The sequence below is a fragment of the Oratosquilla oratoria genome, chromosome 4 (genome assembly GCF_046742065.1).
Source record: "Oratosquilla oratoria isolate Oo_2021 chromosome 4, ASM4674206v1, whole genome shotgun sequence".
In the NCBI taxonomy this organism is placed as follows: domain Eukaryota; kingdom Metazoa; phylum Arthropoda; class Malacostraca; order Stomatopoda; family Squillidae; genus Oratosquilla; species Oratosquilla oratoria.
The window spans coordinates 56,651,157-56,673,445 of NC_134780.1; the positions used below are offsets into that span (position 1 = coordinate 56,651,157).

At 40.3% G+C, this 22,289-nt stretch overlaps 1 protein-coding gene across 2 annotated transcripts in view; it reads right to left on the reverse strand.

Annotated features, from left to right (window-relative positions):
• LOC143024872 (transducin beta-like protein 2) overlaps window positions 1-20,629 on the reverse strand; it is a 34,477-nt gene extending 13,848 nt beyond the window's left edge. Inside the window, exons 1-3 of one of the 2 annotated variants that reach the window (XM_076184211.1) lie at window positions 20,101-20,611; window positions 13,226-13,438; window positions 1,005-1,228 (exon numbers count right to left, since the gene is read on the reverse strand). In XM_076184211.1, coding sequence (XP_076040326.1) covers window positions 1,005-1,228; window positions 13,226-13,438; window positions 20,101-20,239 — 576 coding nt within the window. In that variant the 5' untranslated portion in view covers window positions 20,240-20,611. Of the gene's footprint in view, window positions 1-1,004; window positions 1,229-7,999; window positions 11,782-13,225; window positions 13,439-20,100 lie in introns of those variants that run through there. The other variant, XM_076184210.1, reaches the window with a different exon arrangement.
• Window positions 20,630-22,289: the final 1,660 nt, after the last annotated feature.

The window sequence follows — 22,289 nt, forward strand, 5'->3', positions numbered from 1 at the left end:
TTGTGAAACAGAAGCCTAGTGAATCTCAAGCAGTCAAGTCATCCTTAACAATAGAAAAGAGTAAGAGAAAGAACCCCAGAAAGACAGTTACTTTATATTTTTATGAAAGGAACCTACTCTTCCAAACAATAAAATTTTCCCCCTTCCCCTTCCCCACTTTTAATCTATGGAGGGGGTTCATCCATTTATATGGCTTTTAGATTATCATACCCATTATAATGGGGAGAGAGTTTCCAGTAGATAATTCTTTCAATTATATATATATATATATAAAAGGGGGTAATGTACCCTTTCTATTATTTTGTCATGTAGGGTAGGAATCCATTGTGGTAACAACAGCTATTTTTCTTTGGAAGCATATCTTGAATATCTGCTATGTATGTGTCTACCTAGGTCTCTTAATCCAACATTCATCAACTGTTACTTATGCGGACATTTGGGCCCAAGACATCCATTTTGGGAATTGGCCTAAGATGTAAAGCACCACCAATTCCCCAAATGGGTGCTGTTTCATTTATAATGACCAATAAGTGACTTCTCACTGGTAATCATGATACACTGGTTAAAACTAATCAACATCTTTAACTAGGCAAGGCTCATCAATAAACTCTGATATACTGGTGTCTCTATGGGTTAAAAACAAAGTTGGGAGAGATTAATTTATTCCAGTTATATACAACTTCATACTGTATGCATACATATTCTGAAACCCTAGTTACTGAATTCTGAGAGATTTCAAATTCCAAGCTTTCAAATTGGAGAATGGGTGCCTGCAAACTTTCTATTTTATTGAGGTTACTGGTGGACTTCTGGAGGAAGACCTCCCGCCCTTTCAGTCATATGCCTACTCATGAGGTGACAGTTATCTGCAATGCAGTCCTCAAGTCTCCTATGGTACCAGTTAAGTAGAATCTGTAGCATATCACAATATTACTTGAAAGTTGACATTGGATGAGGGAGGTGTCAACTACCTTTACCAATAAAAAGTCTAGAATCAATCTTACCTGTGGGAATGTAAGTGCCAGCTGAATGTTCCCTAAAGATCCATCCGATTTCTTTCCAACTTTATATACTTCAATGACATTTGCTGTCGCCTTGAAAACAATGAAAGCCTTTGAGTCCGGACTCCAACAAACATGTGTGGCATAATCATATTCAATGTTTCCTCGGACACTGCGATGATCCTTCTGAGAAAGGTCTTTCGTGTTCCAAATAAGAACACTCCGGTCTGGTGATGGACAAATGTTGGAAAAACTTTAATATAGTACTTTGTAAAAAGATGGCATCAATGCACTGTACATTCAAATGTTAGACTGGTGGAGGTGCAGAAATAGAAAAAAAGGAGGGAGGCAAAATCATTAAATAAATATTTTATATTATATATAATAAACACAAAAAATGAAGAGACATGTGGAGATATTGAGAAACAGAGATACGAGAGAGAGAGAGACGAGAGAGAGACGAGAGAGAGAGAGAGACGAGAGATGAGAGAGAGACGAGAGAGACGAGAGAGAGAGACGAGAGAGAGACGAGAGAGAGACGAGAGAGAGAGAGAGATTCAATAAATTCCATTACAATTATGTTGATGAGAGTATATTCTATTCTGATTATTCATTTTATGTGGTTGAAGCTGGATCCCAGCCTGAATAACCTTGATAAGTTGTCTGATAATGGCCTACACAATTGAAAGTACAGATATGTCACTCATGTTTTCATGAGTATCCATCATGGAGAAATGAGGGATACTCGTGAGGGACCAATGATGGGTACCAGCTTGTGTTGGTATCGTGAGACAAATATCTCGTCTTCAAATTCCATCTTAAACTCTACCTCCATCTGAAGGTCACTGAATCCCAAGTTCTCCATCAACTTTGACTCTCTCTCCTCCATTTTTCATATAAGAGATGAAAACCAGTGACTGATCCACTCCTATTGACCACCAGTGACACAGAAACAAGACCCATACTACCATGGCATACAATAGTACAACACTTCTTCCTAAATAGATCTATACTGTGGGGCTATGGGTTTCTGGTCACATAAAGCAACAGTTATCTTTCATTAAAAAAAATTGTCAGAGATGATGGCTCTCTATATAATTACTAATTATTGTTAGAGTATTGCATATGATGGTGTCTTGTTTAGTGATCTGGTTGTGTATGTTTTTGTGAATGTGGTAGGTGGTGGTTGTTGTTGTTCACTAGATTGTCTGGTTGAGCAGTACCATCTTCCAGAGGAACGCAATGGTTGGAGCAAGGTTTTCCCACAAATCCCTTACAGAGTATATGTAGTGTTGTTGGCATGCAAGATTGTGTACAGTGCAGTCTTCCTTGTGTTGTATAGTATGAGGTGACAGTTATCTGCAATGCAGTCCTCAAGTCTCCTATGGTAACTTTGAAGGGCTGGGTAGCCTCACTGGGGGAGAGAGTATTCAGAGGGATGGATATGAGGGGTTGGGCATGTAGCAATGTGTTGTCTTTCAGTTTGCTATTGGAGCAGTGAGCAATATGATTATGGATATGCTGCTGGAGGTGGGTGTCTGGTGGATGTGGAGGCAAAGAAGAGAGTATTTGTGTGTAATATAGGTATTTGGGTTGTGACATGCAGTGTGTTTTACCATGGTCTTGGATCACGTGTTGGACTCATGACTGACATCTATTTCCCTTCCAGAAGAGCTCAGAGCTCATATATGATTGATCTATGGGTAATGCTGTGACCTTACACGCACACACGCACCCAACTGCCCACCCATGAGAGTTGGAGTAACAACCCACAGCACAGTGATACTGAAATTATTTCAGCCCTAGGCGGGATTCAAACCTGGACCACCATAGTGGAAGCCAGAAACTAACCACTGTGCCACAAGGTGTGTAGTGGGTGGGCTGTGCTTGTGGAGGCTGCAGTAAGTGTTTGTATGCCTCTTGTATCTAGGTGATCCTTGACTGAAGAATTTTGTTCCATGTTGTAGATGGTCTGTAGATGTGCAGCAGATTCCTGTGGTAGGCTGTTATAGATGTTTGTGTAGTTTAGCAGGTGTAATTTTTTTTGTTACATTCTGTTAGTGGTGTTAGTGAAATGTAGTACAAGGGGTGTGTAGTGTTCAGGGTTCTAGCATTGGATCATATTTGTCATTTTCATGGGGTGTTATATGGGGATGATTTTGGTTTGTATGTGCAGGTGTCCAATTAGGGTGGTTTTGGTGCATCCTACTATTCCTCTATGCTCCATTCTGTAAAATTTGTAAATTGTTTGGGTTATGCAGCAGCATCCTCAAATGAAACAAGGTCTGGATCTCTGTCCCCATCACCTCAATCTTCACTGCTGATCTCTGCCATCCTCACTACCAACTGGTTCACAAAATCTATTCATGGATCAGAACTCTACCTGACTGTATACCTTTTTGTATCCTTCTGCTGGGTGTCATTCCATGTAGGCATCCATGGCAACAATAGACTACTACCTACTAGTCTCAAACAATGCACATGTGGCAAGATGCTGGGAACAACACTCAACAAACCATCTAAAAAACAAACCCCATTTACATCTAAGGCCATCTCCATGTTAACATAAGATGTTTTGAAACAGCAGTCGTACACTTAAGAACAGAATATTCCCATTTCATACATGGCCACCTTGTGACAGAAAACTACCTATACCTCTCTGCCAGTGGAAAGCACCTTTACAATATCACAAAAGTACATACATATACTAAGGGCTTTTTCCCCCTTTTAAGGGAGGTAGCCAAAAAACAAAGGCATAAAAACCACTCACACCCATTCCATCCCTATCGTACTCCACTCCCCTCCACCCTCTTATCTTGGCACCTCCTGGATGACATGTCATCCCTGCATCTCGCCCACTGTCCTGCGTCAGAAGCAGTGTCACAAGACAGCACATCCACAGCAAGGCCGCTTCATTAAATCGGCGATCCCCATCTCCGTCCCCTCATGCAGAAAAGAAGACTGGGAGAAATCCCTTCAGGCTGCATCAAATTATTTCTCACACATTCCCTCACCCCCCCATTCCACCTCATGCATCACAGCATCATCCATATACGACTGCATAATCTATACAACATCCTGCAATGACTTCCGAGTCATTCACTTCTTCAAAGAGCACTGATAGTACACAAATTCCTGTCAAATAAAATGCCTGCTACAACTTTGTACAATCATTCACCTCTTCAAAGAGCACTGATGCTACAAAAATTCCTGGCAAATAAAACCCTATCACCTCTATTACCTCTCCACAAATCCCTACAGAAAACAGGACTAGGACTAATAACCAACTATAAATACCCTTGAAATGTAAGATAATGAACAACAGTACTAGGGGATTGTCCATAACCACAGGAGCAATGATAAAGCCATAACAAACCCTGTCAGTTTCACATACACCTTATTCCAGTCCACTAGATAGTTGGGGGTTATCACATGCATTAATGGTAGTACTATTTTAAATGTCACTGATGTTCACAGATGTATTTATAATTCACATGACATTTCACCAAGACTTGTTACATCCCTTTGAAAGGATCTTGTAGACACCAGCTTTGATGTTCTACTACTTTCTTTTTAATTACTTTACTGTCTCAGGTTTGGCATAACACTTGTATGGTGTTAACCTCGAGTATCCAAGCAAGAATTGTGGTGCCATCATTAGTCAGAAGTAATCCCAGCCTCTCTCTTGGACTCTTTGGTGATAAACTCCATGAACTTCAGTTTTGTAACCAGTTATTGGATGTATTGGCATTCAATCCATTATTGCTGGTCTCTTGCAGAATACCTGTGGACTTCAGGTAACTGGCAATGGCCTCTAAGCAGGTCTACAAGTCACCCAGGGAAGATCTACCGTGTTGCCTAGGTATCGTTAGTGTGGGCCATTGTAGTACGAGGTGTTTATGTGTCCTCTGTGATTGTAGCATCTGAGGTAGTTTGAATTTATGGCCAGGCCTATTATGTGTTTATATCGTTTTATTTTATTATATACCTATTTTTTCCAAGATAGATTTTGATAACATACATACATATACCAAGGCTTTTTCCCCCTTCCAAGGGAGGTAGCCAAAAAGGGAAAGGCATAAAAACACTCCCACCCATTTCATCCCCAAATACACTCCACACCCCTCCCACCCTTCCTCTCATCTGAGCACCTCCTGGATGACGGGTCATCCCTGGATGACGGGTCATCCCTGCACCCCGCCCACCGCCCTGGGTCAGAAGCAGTGTCGCAAGACACAGTACATCCACAGCAAGGCCTCTTCATTTAATCGGCGACCCCCCCCTCTCCGTCCCCCTTTGCATATAAGGAGAGGACGGGGAGAAATCCCTTTGGGCTGCGTCAAAATTTACTCACACATACTACCCCACCCCCCACTTCCCCGCCCATTCCTCCTCATGCAGTCACAACATCATCCATATACAACCATTCTCCACTCACCTCTGTCTTCCGTCCTCTCCCTTCCTTCTTCAACAGACATTCCCCTCTTCCCCAAAGCCCCCTTCACCCCATCCATCCACCTCATCCTAGGACGTCCCCTCATGTTCACTCCCTCCACATCTGCCTTCCATACCTCTTTTACTAGTCTTTCTTCACTCATTCTTTCCATGTGTCCAAACCTTTTGTAACCAATCTGTGAATGCTCTCTTCTTCTCTTCTACAACCTTCTTTGTTTCCTCATCCCACCATTCACTACCCTTTCTTCTATTTCCCCCTGTCCTCCTTGTTCCACACACCATCCTTGCACACTTTAAGACTCCCTCCTTGAACCATCCCCATTCCTTCTCCACACCCATCTCTGCTCTATCCTTTACTCCCTCCCACTCCTCCTTCAGCTAATTTTCGTACTCCTTCTCCTTTTCCTTTTCATTCAAGGAGTTCACTCTAAGAACCTCCCTACATCTAAGAACATCTCCATTTTTGTTTGTAACAGTCCTGGCAATAAATCCTAATAGCCACTGATGACAACACAGCCCATGTAGATTATATTGCTCCAAAGATACATCACTTCAAATGATAAATACTAGCCTTACTGTTGTGCAATAAACCCAATTTCAGGGTCTGGTCATTCCACTGCTCCAAATATCTTGCAGTAGAGCCCATGGCTCACAGGTAACTGGCAACAGTGACCAGACTTATTCCATGTCACTCAAATTTTGTTATATGCTATAGCTAAGGCAAAACAGTGAAACACTAGGTGTTCAGTATCCTGACCATTACATCTGGAGTAATTTGTAGCCAGGCCTATTCTGTACTGGACAGTGACTTACACAAGCATGCTAGTGTGGTTCTAGTTTCTCTTGTGAGGAACTTCAGACATGTACGGGGGGGGCTTACTGGAATATGGAGGTTATAAGTAACTTGAGCCTGTTTTGCAAGACATGAATGTACTATGTGGTGGTGGTAGTTTGTAGGTAATTTTAGATTGTTATCCTTGCATGATGTAGTTTTGGGCAATTAGGGTTGTGGGCCCTCACATGGTGTACCTACCATTTTCATGTGATGTTCTATGGGAAGTCTTGGTTCTAGTGTGCAGGTATTCTATCAAGTGGTTTTGGTGTCTTTCCCAATTGTTGGGAGCCAAGCTGGGAAAGCATAGTCAACAGTTCCCAAACCAGATATTAGTTTCTTTCTGTTCAAAGCCTATGCTTACTATTTAGCATACTCGTTTCTTGCCAATTCCCACTGGTCATTTGATTTCACTACTGTACAATTTTTGATTCATGGTTGTCTGGAGCAAGGAAAGTTCCTTACAATTTCTGGGGGAAGGAATGATCTATTATCAAGCCAGTGTTCTAGTTTGTCTAAGGACTGGTTCTGTACCACCATTTTGTACTTCCTATGCTGTATTCTTTGACCAACTTGCCCACCTACACAATTGTATCTTGTATCACAGCTCCATCTAAAACTATCCCACAAAAACAATGGGAAGAATTGTTCTGGAACCTATACTATGACCTAGTATGGAGCAATCAAGTACAGATGTCAGGCCTACTACTGTCCACCAACAGCCCTTTGAATACTAGAACCTATACACTCCCTATGCACAAGTTCCTTTCACAGTAATCCACTAGTTTCTACAAAGTGGGCCTCACCACCTGGTACCACAAAAGCATTCGTAACCACATCAAGAACACCCAATTTCCCATTCCCTCAAAACCTCTACAACACATTACTAAACTTTACGAAGACCTGCATAAATTAGCCTGCTTATACAAAAAAATTGCAGTCCCACAACCCCACCTTCAACCTCTGCCTACTTCCAGCACTCCTGCCTCACCCTAATAGCCATGAAACCATTTGCCAGCTGCATTCAGATAAGAATCTCTCCCACATTTATCAGGGGTCACTAATGACCCATTCAAACCAAGGAATATATTACATTCTAGTGTCCCCAAACTATACAAGGGCTCCCCCGACCCCCTCACAAGATAGGTAGCCAAATCACAAGACATGTACCCACTTACCACCTTCCCTCCCTCATCTTGTTCCCTAATTATTCTTACCCAACCACCATCAAGAACTACCATTCCTGCCCCTTCATATTCACAAACCCTGCCCAATGCATCCTTGGCAATTAGATTGTGTCCTACTGGCAATTTCCACAACCCACTTGTCCACAATATCTACTTATCCAAACCCCTACTGACTTCAAATCTATCTGCTGGGTGCCACCTTGTTTCCAGCAATGAAGCTGACAAGGATGCTCAAATGGCATTCATTCCTTTTGACGACTCCAGCAACACAAAACATGGCTAAGATCCTGGGAACAATACCAAATATTTATGTATACCAAGGGCCTAAAAGGCATGTGCCCACTCCCATCCACCACACTTCCCTCCTATCTTAGCTCCATAAGTCTCTGCTCCAATTTTTTTTTTTTTTTTTTTTTTTTTTTTTTACATCACTTTCATTTTCTATATCCTGAACTAAAATAATTACTACATACAGCCAGGTCTTACAATGTTAAATTTTCAGTAGGAATTAAGAAAAGCCTTGGAATCTTACTCTATTTATTACTAGTTTTAACCAATACAAGTATAAAAAAGTTAAGAGTTTGTGTTCTGTACAGTTCAAGCTATAAATGGGGGTAGGTCATTTTAAAACTACTCATTCTCTCATTCATGCATACAAACTAGCAAAGGTATGAAGAGGTTCAAATGCGATGGAGAAAAGGTGTTGGTCATGGACAATTTGTTACCTAAAAACATTAACAAGACTGTGGGATAAACAAGTTGTTGACAAATTAAATAGTAGCACTTGGTACATGGATAGAAGATTAGAATTTGAGTGCATACACACATGTGTGTGTGTGTGTGTGTGTGTGTGTGTGCGTATGTAAACAAGTGTTCATGCAAGTGCATAAATTCAAGTGTTTGTGCAAGCACTTTTGAGCATGATATGCATGTTATACGTGCACCTGTACATGCACATGAAAAATCTGGTCCCCAACCTAGCTGATGGACCATACAGGGAATTAGATTGGATACTTGCAGCTAGCAACAATCGTTGGGCCCTTCCACTGATCACAAGAAATACGAGCCCTCAACCATTTCTTGTGTTCAAATAGTATGAAGTTCTGGATTACATCTTCAAATATAGTCAAGCAATTTTGTTCAATGCCATTATGTCAAGATGGAGAATATTCCAAGTACTGGTGCATCTAATGAACCTACACCATGAAAAAGACCATCTGAACAAGTGTGCAGTTTTGCTGTACCTTATTACCATCTTTGCCATACAATCACTTTGAATCGTATGCCAGATCCCCTTAACTTTCATAACAGTCTAATAGGACAGAGCAACTCCTTGGGTTCTGGGAAACATGTCCAGGTTAACAACCTCCTTGGTACAATGTTGACAAGACATCAGAATTAGGGCAGTAAGAGAATCTGAATATACAAAACATTACAATACTGCTGCTGAACCAATTTCCAATGGCAAATTCCTCATCCATCATAAAAGGCTAAACAATACTTTATCCCCTAACTTAGCAAAATGGTCAAAGATGCCAACACCCTCCTGTTCTTCCATTACAATTTCCAGGCCTTCAAGATGTGTCACTATCCCTCCATTCAACACCTTATAACAATGCCAAAACTGCAACACTTTTGCTTGAAGATTAAACCTATACAAGCTCTGGGCTAGTGATCAACTGGGGTGAAGGTTATCAAAGTTGTGATTTCTGCAGCAGACTTCTGCTGGAGAGAGACTGAAGAAATTTCAACCTTGGCGAATTTCAGTGCAAATTTTTAGTCTTGCATGATATGTTTAAAAAGCACGTCTTCAAAACAAACTTCCACAATGTTCACATCACAAAATTACATGCATACCAAAGATCCTATCCCCCTTACACGGGGTGGCCAAGTCAAAGCACACGCCCTCTAAAACTAAACCCATTCAAACTTGGAATGATAAAAAGCTAGTCTGGATGGGAAGACCTGGAAAAAAAAAAAAGCTACATCATAAATAAGAGATCAGATCTTGATGCCACTTCCAGGGCATGGATCCTATTGATGCCAAACCCTTCCTTGCTTAAGTAATTATTGGCAATAAGTTTCAGCCACACAGTGGCATGTTGAGACCTAGAGGAAGAGATGAGGTGAGAGGGAAGGGAAGAGGAGCAAGAAATAGAAACAGCAAGGGGAGAGAAAAAAAAAAAAAAAAAAAAAAAATTAATACAAACAGGCTAAACAATACTATTGGAAGGCTGAAAGAACATTACAAAAGCCCCTAGATTCTAAAACCTACAGCTGATTATCATTGAGCATTTTATCACAAAAAAGTTGTACTTTCCTAACTTAAAAATACAGATCCTTCACAACCAAGACACATTAACAGCCAGCCTTTTAAAAACCAACAAGAGCTGCCAGCCTCAACTTTGTGGGTCTACAGCAACATTTAAAACATAAAATCACACAATTTGTTCCTAAACAGTAGCTTTGGCAACACTGGACTCCTTTACCATCAAACAACCGACTAGTAAAAACAATTCAAGTATCACTGCTGGTTCGACTAGACTTCCAGCTCATGTGAAATAAAAAAGAAATAAAAAGAAAAATTACATATAAAAATAAAGATCTAAATACTTTAGGTCCAATACTTACAAATGTAACACCAACCTACAATTATGCCCAGTAATTCCAGCTTCTGGACAGTGGCAGCAATGTAAGGCACGGAGTACCTCTGTAAGCAGACCATATTCAAGGCACTCGTTTTATCTTAGCTTTCCTGCCAACGTGTCTTTGCCTCCTGAGAAGTTTAGCTTTGCCCAATGGAGAACCAAATTCAAAGCAGCACAGGCATCCTCAAAACTATCGTGTCCACCTTCCCCCTGCTGAATATCCTTCTTCAAGTGCCACAAGACTAGACGTTTCAAGCCAGGCTTCTTGGCTGGCACATAGCAGATATTATCTGCCAGTGCAGGAAGAGGTCTTGTTGGAAGTTGTTGGCGGAAGCACAAGGCTGTGTCTATCACCCGCCTGTGAATAATTCGCAAGCAAGCCAAATCACTCTCCATACTGTGTCCTACCAGTACAGAGCTTTTGGAAACCATACTCAGCATTTTGCTTTGCATTTCACTGAAGGACATGGCACCCTCTAGGTGCTCCTCTCTTACTCCTGAGAAGGGCGTGTTATAATCTAATACTTGCCCAACGGGTTTCACGTATACATCCAATGCAGCTTCACCTGTAACTTTCACTAAAGACACTTTGGCAACTTCAAATCCATGTTCAGTGAAGACCATTTCACAATCCAGGCCATAAACCTTTGAATGACCCAGTTCCTGTGTTGCTTTGAATCCCACCAGGGGCCCATTTACACCAGGATTCATTTTCATATACACATGCCTGTTCAAAGCTTTACAACCCTTTGAATCCTTATAACTATTACAACACTGATACCTCATAGTTTTATCTCTACGTTGTGTTAATTTCAGGGGATGATAGTGACAATCATATTTACTTTTAAGGTTTTCCTTAATGCAAAATGCTTCCCTGCATCTAACACATCTATATCTTGGCTCGCTAAATCTTAGAAGACCTACATGTGATATTGGACCAACACGATTATGGTCATCTTCATTTTTACTATTGTTATTTTGTTCTATAAAATCACCTGGATGTTCCTCACCATCTATTACTAAACTAGCAGGGTCATCTTCAATCAACTCTGGTTCCAAGCCTTCCCCCAGACTCTCTCCATTCTCTGAACTGTTGGGCATAATGCAACTATCTGTGCTACTGCTCTGATCAAAATCAAAGCTTTCCCACTCCATACTTTCCTGAATTCTATTGAAGCCTATTGTCATATCGTTAAATGTTGTACCTGCACCACAGGACTTGTAAATGTAGACACCATTATCTGCCTGGAATGGGAAACCATTAAGCATCCTGTACTTGTATGGAACACAGAAAGGAACCATTCCCTCCAACAGCTGTTTTTCTTTCAGATTCAAGGCTTTAAACAGCAATTTTGTTTCACTACTCTTAAGTGTGTTTTTACGTTTCTTGTTCTTTTTCTGCCTCAGTGACTGTTTGTATCCCTGTGGAGAGACCACAATACTGTCATCTGACAAACTATGATCTTCAGTTGACGTGCTGCAGTTATTAGTTGAGGTTTCTGAACTCGTGTCTCCATCCATTTCCCTGCTTGTGGGGATTAATGGCAGGGTGGGTAGTCTCCTGCGACTGATACCAAGGTGTGCGAGGGCACCTCCAGGTTCTAAGGGCAGGGAGGAGAAAGACTGCTGTGCTGACGTATACAAGTTGTTGCCCCCGTCTGTGGAGAAATACAGTGAACTCCGCTTAATAAAGGCACACAGAAACATTATCTCCGCTTTATCGGGACACTTACAAACCAACTACATGGTGTCTCGATTAAGCGGAGTACACTGCAGCTCCCGACATGCAAACCCACTAACTGCCCCTACATACTAACTAAATGTCTAATACTTGTTGTTGGTTGTAGGCAGTCTCAGGAATGAGCTATCTTTATAATTCAAATTCTAAACTAGTTTCACAAATTGAAGATTCATATGCATACCATTTCATCTCAATGAAAGTACTAAGATCATTACTCAAATCACAATCTTATAGACTTGGCAACTTATATTTACCCTTCAGAGGAGAGATATAGAACAAGATATATAAACAAGCTTTAGTCAGGGCACTGCTGTTGATATCGTGTCTTCCTTCATTACATCTGACCCACACTGGGCAGAATTCGTCCACAAGGAGCCAAGATAATGACAGTAAATGTATTTTGGATGGGCATGGGACGAGTTAAGCATGGGTATGTACAGATTGCCACACACCCCTTCTTAGCACAAGGGGTCATATTGGTTTATTATGTATATATAAAAGTATACACATAAAGAGTCCTTTTCACCTTAAGAGTGGTGGCCACATCAGATGCAACACCTCATGCAAAACCCATTTGTTGTTCTGTTTCTGCCTGGGTCAGAAGCAATGCAGCACAGCTATTTCCACAGTAGGGCCTAACATCCATAGTTTGAGTACATGTATGATCATACACATGCATATTGTACATATAAAGAGGGTGCATAGACTGTGGCAAGACAAGTTTTTTGTAAAGGGTGCAGATGTCTTAGCACTTTCATGGAACTAGAAATTGCAAATTACAGGGGTAAGGTAGACATTGCGATAGGGGCATTGGATGCTCGTCTGAACAAGTGCAAAAGATAGGAGTGGATGTAGAACGGTGGTAAATGGACAAAGTAATAATGTGGACTTAAATGATGTCCCTGTCTGTTCCATAAATTCATCAAGTGGATGAGGTAGAGCATATGTGCATTGTGTGCATTTTGTGTGTGTGTATGTTGTGGTGGGAGAAAAACCACAGCTGCTATTTAACACTGCTATGACACCTTGCTGTATTGTTTGTGACCTGAGAGTAGGGGGACGGATGATCATTCATCCAGGAGGTACTAAGATTAACACAGATTTTTGGACATGTAGGTTAGGTGTCCACTGACTCAAAACTATTCTAAGAATGTGTACATGTGCACACTGATGCACATATATACATGTAATACAGCCATTAGAAATTCATTGATCTAGAAAGCAGTACCAACAAAACCATAAATCATATACAACTGCAACTTTTTTCAATATAGCTTGGGACTTAGTGACATTCTTCAACTAAAGAGTAAAATACCAATGCATGATTAAACAAGCCATGTAACAAGTACCAAAATTCTTACCTTCAGCAGCTGTTATTATATATTTCCCATTTGCTGATATATCAAAGCTCCTAACACTAGCGGAGTGTCCTTTCAGGACTGCATACTGGTGTGGATGTGTAGGTAATTTGTTAGGTGCTGTCTTGACTCTTTTCTCTGGTCCTTTCTTTTTACTTTTGTTTCCTTGTGTGGCTGTACTCTCACTTTCCTTCACTTTCTCTTCTTTACTAGGACCTGAAATATAAAAGTGAAGTAAACATTTCTGGTGAAAAAATTCCCCAGATACCAATCCAATAAAAATACCTCCCACAAAATGCAAAAACCACATCATTGAATAACAATGGCACTTCATGCAAAACCCACATCATTGAATAACAATGGCACTTCATGCAACCAGCTAGCTTTAAAACACTGCCCCAGATGCAAACCACCCCACAAATGGAGTCTTGCATCATACTTTACCCTACATCAGCCTTAAGGCCCTATACATACAATCAACCCCAACAGACACTCACTAAATGCACATTCTGGCAAATTAGGCAGGCAAACAATTTGATTGCCAGTGCCCGAACTTCACCCCTATCACCAGACAGTGGCCGACGCTTAGGGGTTTGCTGCCAACCCCCATGTGTTACTGTCGCTAACCACCACCCGTGTGTACAACAGTCTTTGCCCAGTAGATGGGCAATGCTCAATTGTGTGTACAGGCCTTTACATCTCTTCAAGTGATTTGTGGGTTGATCTTATGGCTGGTGCATTACCTGGGAGCTATGGGCGTTTTGCAAGAAACTTTGGGGCAATTGACCAATTTTTTCTATACATGCTAATTACATCAAAGTTCTTTTTTGGCAGAAATTGTTACTTCCAAATCAGGTCATTCATTTTGGCAGAACAACTTTGATAAGATCCCAACAACAGTTACCTGCAAGTAATCCTTCAATCCACTGCCCCAAGTTTTTCTTGCAGACTTGATTCTCTGGTAATTGACAGCCACAAGATTAACCCATAATACAAAAAAAGATTTCAGTTTTGTACAATGGTTGCATCTGAGGCAGTGCCTCCAGTGCTTACTCTGTGTTGATATTGTCTTGTCCAATCAACTTTAATGCAGTTGCACCTGCATAGCTTTTGCTTCTCTTGAGAAGAACTTTTTCAGTGGAACTGATGTCTGAAGGGATATGGTGGTTGGTCTAAAGTTCTCAGTGATCTGGGCATGAACAAATGTATGTGGTGCACATGGGTTACATTTTAGTATACTATAGGTAATGTTTCAGCATTTGACTTTTCTTGCTTGGTGAAATGGACAAGTAGTTATTCTCATGCATGCACCTATATGGAGAGTTTTCCAAATTCTTGAGAAGCATGCTGTGGAAGTTTAGTTGAATATGGTTCCAGATCCAAACTGATTAGCTTCATTCTGCTGTCCAAAGCCTGTGCCTACAATTTATTCAAGTGCTTATTTTCTTGCCAAGTTTCACTAAGATCTTTGGTGTATGGGTTGAAGATCATGTATCAAGAGTGAGGCACAATCACCTATGTTTTCCAATGGAAGAGCTGGCCATTTCATTTTATTACTGGAAATTCCTCACCCATGGAAGTCTAGGGCAAGCAATGTAACTAAAGACTTGTGGGGGCAGCCTCCATCCTATTACTTCTATACTACTATTCTTGTAAAAGAAGGCTTGGGTGTTGGTTATAGTTACTATGATGGGTTATCAGTTTATCTGTAGGTGCACCACTATAGTGCCATGTGCTGGGTCTGGTTTTGGGAGATCCTTAAGGTTGAATAATGTAGGCAGCATTGCTCCTTTTAGTTAATCCCAGAAGCTTTTGTTGCAAGTGAATTGTATCCGACAAATTTTGCAATATCTTGTCACTGTGGATGTCAGACTTTATGGGAAAATCTAGGAACCTTATTAAATTCAATGCTGATATATTGCTACCATGACTTCTTTCTGCTGGTACTGGCTAAATCCCTTCAGCACAGAACTGTGCTCGAGAAGTACCATCCCCCTCCCTGAATCCATGTTGGCCTGGTCCTAACAAAGAATAGTTTCCCTGCCACCAATCTTGAGAACATGTGAACACCAACTCATCTACAAGGTCCAGCTGGATGTTGGCACTAGTCTGGGTCCCAAGATCTATTTACTTTCCCCTTCACCTTTCACCACAAGTAAAAACTAGCTACTGCAGTTTCTATTCCAAGTCAGTGACAATATGCCATGCTAATAACAGTCCACTATCATTTAATGGGCAGGCCTTCCAACCACTGCCAGCCAGTGTGGTATTGTATTCCAGTTAAACAAGGAAACTGGACAATTTTTTTTAGAGTGCAACAAATAATTCTACCATGGAATAATGATAAAATACTATCCAATATCAAGAAGTATGTATGGGCAGCTAGCAAGTTGTGGTTATGCAGGAAACTTGTGAAACTAGGCAATTACAAATGGATTATCAAATGCACACCAATTTAAAACTACCAAGGAATGTGGAATTTACCATGTATGGGACAACTTAATTTCAATCTCAGTACTGAAGCATCAAGTGTTTAAGGGATAAAGAAGTATTTTATGCCAGGAGGCACATTGCTGCAGCCTAAGTCATCTTTGCCCTTAAACACTTGGATTGTTGGGGCAAGTAGCAATCACTACTGGGAATCTGTGCAGGATTTGAATTCACAACTAAGCAAACAAGAGCAGTACTTCTGATTATACAACCAGCTCACACCAAGGGATAAATCTCACTAAAAAATTCTATGAAGCACTTTCAAGCTACATAAACATCAACCTCAAAAGAATGCAACAATTGATATATAAAAATGGGTTATTGCTCCAACTAAAAACCCAGACATTTCCTTTACAAATTTCAAATACAAGTTCTACTTCATACCACAGGTTATACAAATTATTCTACCCCTTTTTCTTTATATACTACACACACAAGACAATCTGGATGGGTACACTGGGAGTTAGGTATCAGGGTCCTCTGAGGGTCCCAACTACCAATAAACTGCACCCTCATGGCATTATGCCATGCAGTCCTTTTCATACTTCTTAGGCCATTCATTCAAAGTCTAATTAAGATTTGCCTCACCAACAACTTTTCACAAATCTAACCATAATTCACACTTGTTGACAAGGCTTACTTCTATTATTGTTATCGTCCTATTCTTTGGAGTTTCATGTTTAAAACTTCTGAAGAGGTGCTCGTCAATTATGTTGCACTGCATTTACTCGAGATCAGTAATAAAAACTGGTATACATATCAGGCAATGACATTTAAACTTTGGTCCCCACTAACGATCACTTAAAATTCATGTTTATTCAATATCCATAATGTCCCCAAGGTATCCAGATACTTTTGTCAAGTATTCAAGTAAAGCTTGAATAGGTACAAATCACTATTTACATGATCTACATCACTAATGGCTGAAAATGGGTACTTGCCAATTCTGGTCAAAGACGTAATGTAATTTTCCCCCATTCAATGGCCCATATGATCTGGATCCCTTTGTCAAGTATTCAAAGTAGGTCTTGAATAGGTACATTATCTGCATCACTAATGGCTGAAGATGGGTACTTCCTAATTACTTCCTCCACCTCTTCAATCAAGGAGATCCAACAACCTGCCACTGCTCCCTTATGAAAATGACACCTAATGTTTACTCCCAGACAAGGGAGAGGCTTACCAGCAACTGTGGTGATGCAAATTACTAATCAAACTTGTAACATCTATTTTCTACACTGCTTGCAGTAGTTCAATCAACTGAAAGACTAAGTGGTAGTCCTACAAAATGGAGTCAGAACTACTGCCCATTTTCCAAATTATCAGCCTCCCCTGCATGAAGAGGTGGACAGCTTCCATAATGAATACAAGATATATCAACAGATTTTCTACACTTAAAATAGGAGGGCAAACTACTGGACACTGCCCCATCTTATAAGCAGAGGACAAGTCCAACACTAAAACAACAAAACAAGTCAGTTTCTCCCCCTAGATTTATTGCATGCATGAAGAACTTTCCATCCACTATGGCAACAAGTCAAATTAACATCTGACCTAGTTCTGGACCAAAAGGTACTTCCAGTATGCTCTTCATTTGTAAACCTTTGAATTAGGCAAATACTTACTATCAATGCCATCTTTATAATTTTTCAATACATAAAGTCTTTCACAAGAGGTACCCTGACAATTCTAAGTCATTTCAAGACAACCCAGGGCTAGGTAGTTAAAACTGATAGCATGAGAAGTCTAAACCCTTTAAATAGCAACAATGCTGGCATCTACATCTCCATTCCTCTGGCATGTTTATAATGTGTGAACCAATCCCTGATCTACCAGGTAGGGGGTGACTGTACACACAGTTATGTGCCACCACAAGGCAAAAATAAGTGTTTTTGATATAGGTGCCACACTGTCACATGGAATTAAAGTGGCAGGCAAACTGCACTCTAGGAAGTGCAACTGTTGCATGGACTATAAGAATTGTACAGGAAATTCGCTTCCTTTTGATCACGTTAGGATTATGTACAGAAGCACTGCCTTACCTTAGGGTGGCAATATCATTGAAGGCAACTGATTTTGAAGCGGTAAGCTTCAGTCTTGAACAGCATCAGCAAGACTTGGTCCAGAGTTAATATGTCCAATCAATAGCTGCATGGCAATTCTTCTGGTAGGTCTTGTCAGACCTAATTCTAACTAAAAACTGCACACAACTTTGCACTTCTGAGAATCTATAGATAACAGGGCACAACTTCCAGTAATGGATTTAGATTGGACAAATTTAGATTTAAGGAAATTGGAAAGAACTGGTTTACCAAGAGTGGTCAACAAATGGAATAGATTTAAGGAAAATGGAAAGAACTGGTTTACCAAGAGTGGTCAACAAATGGAATAGACTCCAAACTACCTAGTAAGTGCTGAAACTATTGGTTTTAAGAAGAGGTTAGACAACTTTATGGATGGGGATGACAGGTGGTAATGGACATAGAACTGCAGGAGGCACCCTAGTCTCTTTTTCTCACGTTTGGATGAAAACTTCAGTATCATCAAAAATTAATTCTGCTGCACACTGGATATTTAAATGGATCAATCCTTTAATAATAGTTAAGCTCACTTCCTCACTTTACACTCATACCAACAGGAAATGTACTAAAATATGGCACCACAACTTCCAAGTGCAGTATACCAATGCTAGGCCTCAATGCTCACATCACTATCCAATGCAAAATGTGAGGCCTTCAGCACAAGAACCTCACATGAATTGCTTGGATTCAAAACATGTGGCAGTAAAATTGTTCAAGATCTGTCCTCCAGTACAAGACACCTCTGCCAAAATTCTTCTAGGAGAGTCCACAACCAAATCTAAATTGCATACGCAATGGATAGTAAGCAAAGCAAGTAATAGCTTTGCTAGTAAACAAATTTTCATGACTTGACATGGACTGTCCTTGTTTAACATTCCAAAAAACAAATGCCAGCCTCTCAGGACTACACCTGCAGATGGAGAGTTGAAACCTTAAATGTCTGGCCGATTCCAACATACTTGTGCCTGTTCAACAGTTCAAACATATCCAAGTTTACCACAGACCAATGACAAGTCTAGGTATCAACCACTTGATCACAGCCAAATCCCAAGTAAACATAAACTAAGGTATTACTTGTGCCTGTTCAACAGTTCAAACATATCCAAGATTACCACAGACCAATGACAAGTCTAGGTATCAACCACTTGATCACAGCCAAATCCCAAGAGCAATAACTACAAGTAGAGGTTTACAACCTTGAAAAGGTGGCTAAACCCAAACAAAAACTATGCAACTTGAAAAAAAGTTATCCTCCACATTGCATTATATACATGTAAAACTGAATAAAAACTAAGAAAATAAGACTGTCACAGTTATCCCAAAATACAAGCAGCAACCCAAATCAAGAAAGCAAGATACAAGCAGAAGTCAAAGAATTCAATGCAAAATGCATTTCTAAGAGTCATCCTATTACCCAGTCATACCATTCTCCCCACTACAATATTCACTTGTACAAAGGATTTGCCTTGATCCTGGAACAATTGGTACCACCAGCTGACCTTCAACTTACATTGAAGGTCTTCCTCACTAAATGCATACATGCCTACAATAATATATTAAAACCGAGCAACAAAATACACTTTAAATAAATTTAATACCAATCAGCTATCCTGTTATGGTTATGCCATAGATAATCCAAGAACTATGGAAAATAAAGTGGAAATAACTAAATATACCCTATACAACCTTAATACATTCTGCTTTAACCAATACTCCAAACCAAGTGGATTTCCACTTTATAAAAATACACAGGGAAAGCCCTTATACATTCACCTGTGTACCAGACTTCATACACCTACACATTCCCCCCTGTACCTTACTTTATACATCTAATCTATCATACTAATTTTCCTGGAATATACATCACTGCATGGCAACACACTGTCCTTGTCCTTGCAACAATGCCTAAGGGAATAACAATGCGAGGTGGTGAAGTAAGGAGGTGGGGAGAGGGGGTACGGCATGATGGGGAAAGGCGGAGGGAGCTGTGGGAGGTGTACTCTGGGTCAGTGGCAAAACAAGTTTGGGTTCCAACTCGGAATGCAGGAAGTGACTGGGGCATACCGGCGTGCACATGCCCGGCCTCGTTCCCATTCCCATCTCTTCTATAGCTATAAACCTGTGCTAAGCTCACAACCTTATTATATAAATAGTTTCTAGTTCACAATGATGCCGTATGTATGAAAGTCTGGGAGGAAAATACACCCCCAAGGGGTAATATGGATAAGCACCCGACCATCGACCTCATCACGTACATACTAGCTTCACAAAAAGCACTTATTCTAATCCTATATGGCTAGACCTTACCTGTTTCTAGAGTTTCTTCACTTGAACTGTTACTAATGCGGCCCCATATCCACAATAATGCAAGAAGTGTAAGGCCAACACATAATGTGAATAATAATATTGCTGGAGTGTAGACGGAGCTTGTCTCGTATCCCGCCATGGTGGTGAATGACGTCACGCCACGTGTTGACCAATCAACGCGTGAGTATACCGCTACGAGCCGCGTCGTGCAGCAAAATATCAACAATAGTGATTCTCCTCAGTTGAACAGAATATCAGTCTCAAAAGATGAATATTTGCAATAAAATGTTCGGGCATTATATCCATCTGAAAGTATCCGCATATTCAGAAAACTGCAAAATTCAACACTAACTTTTCCCAATGTTTCTCTGCTGTTTCAACAGCACTACACTTTCTTCGATATAATGCTTGTCTGTCGTCAAGTTACATGCACTTGCTTTTCCTTAACAGGAGGCTTGACCAGCACGCTCCGCTCTCGATGGTAGCTCCTAGGTTATGGTGCACTGGCGCATGTGGTCGCACAGTCGAGTCACACCCGCAACGCTCGAGAGCCCTGTTGGCGCGAAAATTGAGTTTCCAATTCGTATTTGTTTCCCTTTACTTGAGGATAAACGATAGATACATTCGTCCTTTTGGAATATTCATTTTCATAGAACTACGAAGGATGGCCAACAAATCAATCTACTTTGTACATTACTGTGTGCTTTAACTAAAGATTAAAAAAAAATGTGGTGTTTTTTCAACACAGGAAAATTATTCAAGTTCAATTTATGCTATATTTACTTACAATTTTATATTTCACATTTTTACCTAGAAAGTTCGAACCGTTACCCACAAAATCATGTACATCTACCCACTGAACAAGCCAATAAATCCAAATATAAAAGCGAAATTTGTCAACTTCTTCCAAGCGCACACTGGCAATTCCAATTATACAAAGCTTGTTTAAATTTCGGCGGTTTATGTACGTGATTATAGAAAAGTAGAACAAAACAGCAGTGTGTGGACACGTGCCAAAGCATCAATGCGCTGGTCGGAGTATGTTTGCATAATACGAAACAAATAAGGAACCCCGAATTTCAGTTGTGGCACCTGCCTCAAGATTTCTCCACGGGCTCACTTTGTTGGTGCATTTCCTAATAGTTATTCATGCACGTGTGTGTGTGCGTGTGTGAGTGTGTGTATGTGTGTGTGTGTGTATGTATGTATGTATGTATGTATGTATGTATGTGTGTGTGTGTGTGTGTGTCAATGAACAGTATATGTGTGTGTGCTCGCGAGCGCGCACGCACACACGTATACATTTAGAGGTCATAACAATCTGGGTACACTTTGAATTGAATCAGGGATATTTACAAATGGAGTAATATGTGATCCTATCCTGTAACACTACTTGGCAAATACGCATGCGCGCGTGTACCTATGCAAACTGAACATTGAGACACCTGCAGCAGCTGAAGCCATTTCCACGAACATATTCAATAAAAAATATATATGAAGATACGGCTACGGACAAAGGGAAGGAGACGAAGAGAATAGAAAAAAGGGAACTAAACCACCGGTAATTTAAGTACTATTCGGTTGGTCACAATATGTATAGTTAAAAAAACACAGAATGATCAAACATCACGAGAAAGAAATTCAAAACGGCCCAAAAAAAAGGAATAAACGGTTTAAAAATTCAGCTGCCCAAATAAAGCTATGGATGGTGTTTATCTAAACCGTAATGATATAATAAATGAAATAAACTTATATATGTATAGATAAATAAATTGACAAGCAAATTAACAAATAGGTACATAGGTAAATAATTAAATCAAAACTAGATTATGGTAGATAACAATGAAAAAGTGAAAACTAGGGAGCCCTTTCAGGCCTGCTGTCGATAAATACAAATGCACATACACACATGTGATTTCTATACACGCAGAAACATACATAATTCATCAAACTAAGAAAACTGAGGCACGAGGGTTTTCCAAAATGAGGTTTATCACGATTAGTCTAACAAATGAAAATAGAGAGAATACAGCAATATCACCTACTCCCCATTTTTTTTCTATAACAATTATTTTCTTATTAATTCGGCTTTCGTTGAAATTGCATTCACACCATACATCCATCCACCCACTCCTTCCTCTCTACCGTATGTTCGTTATCAGAATCTCGAGGGATGAGGGTGGGGGTGG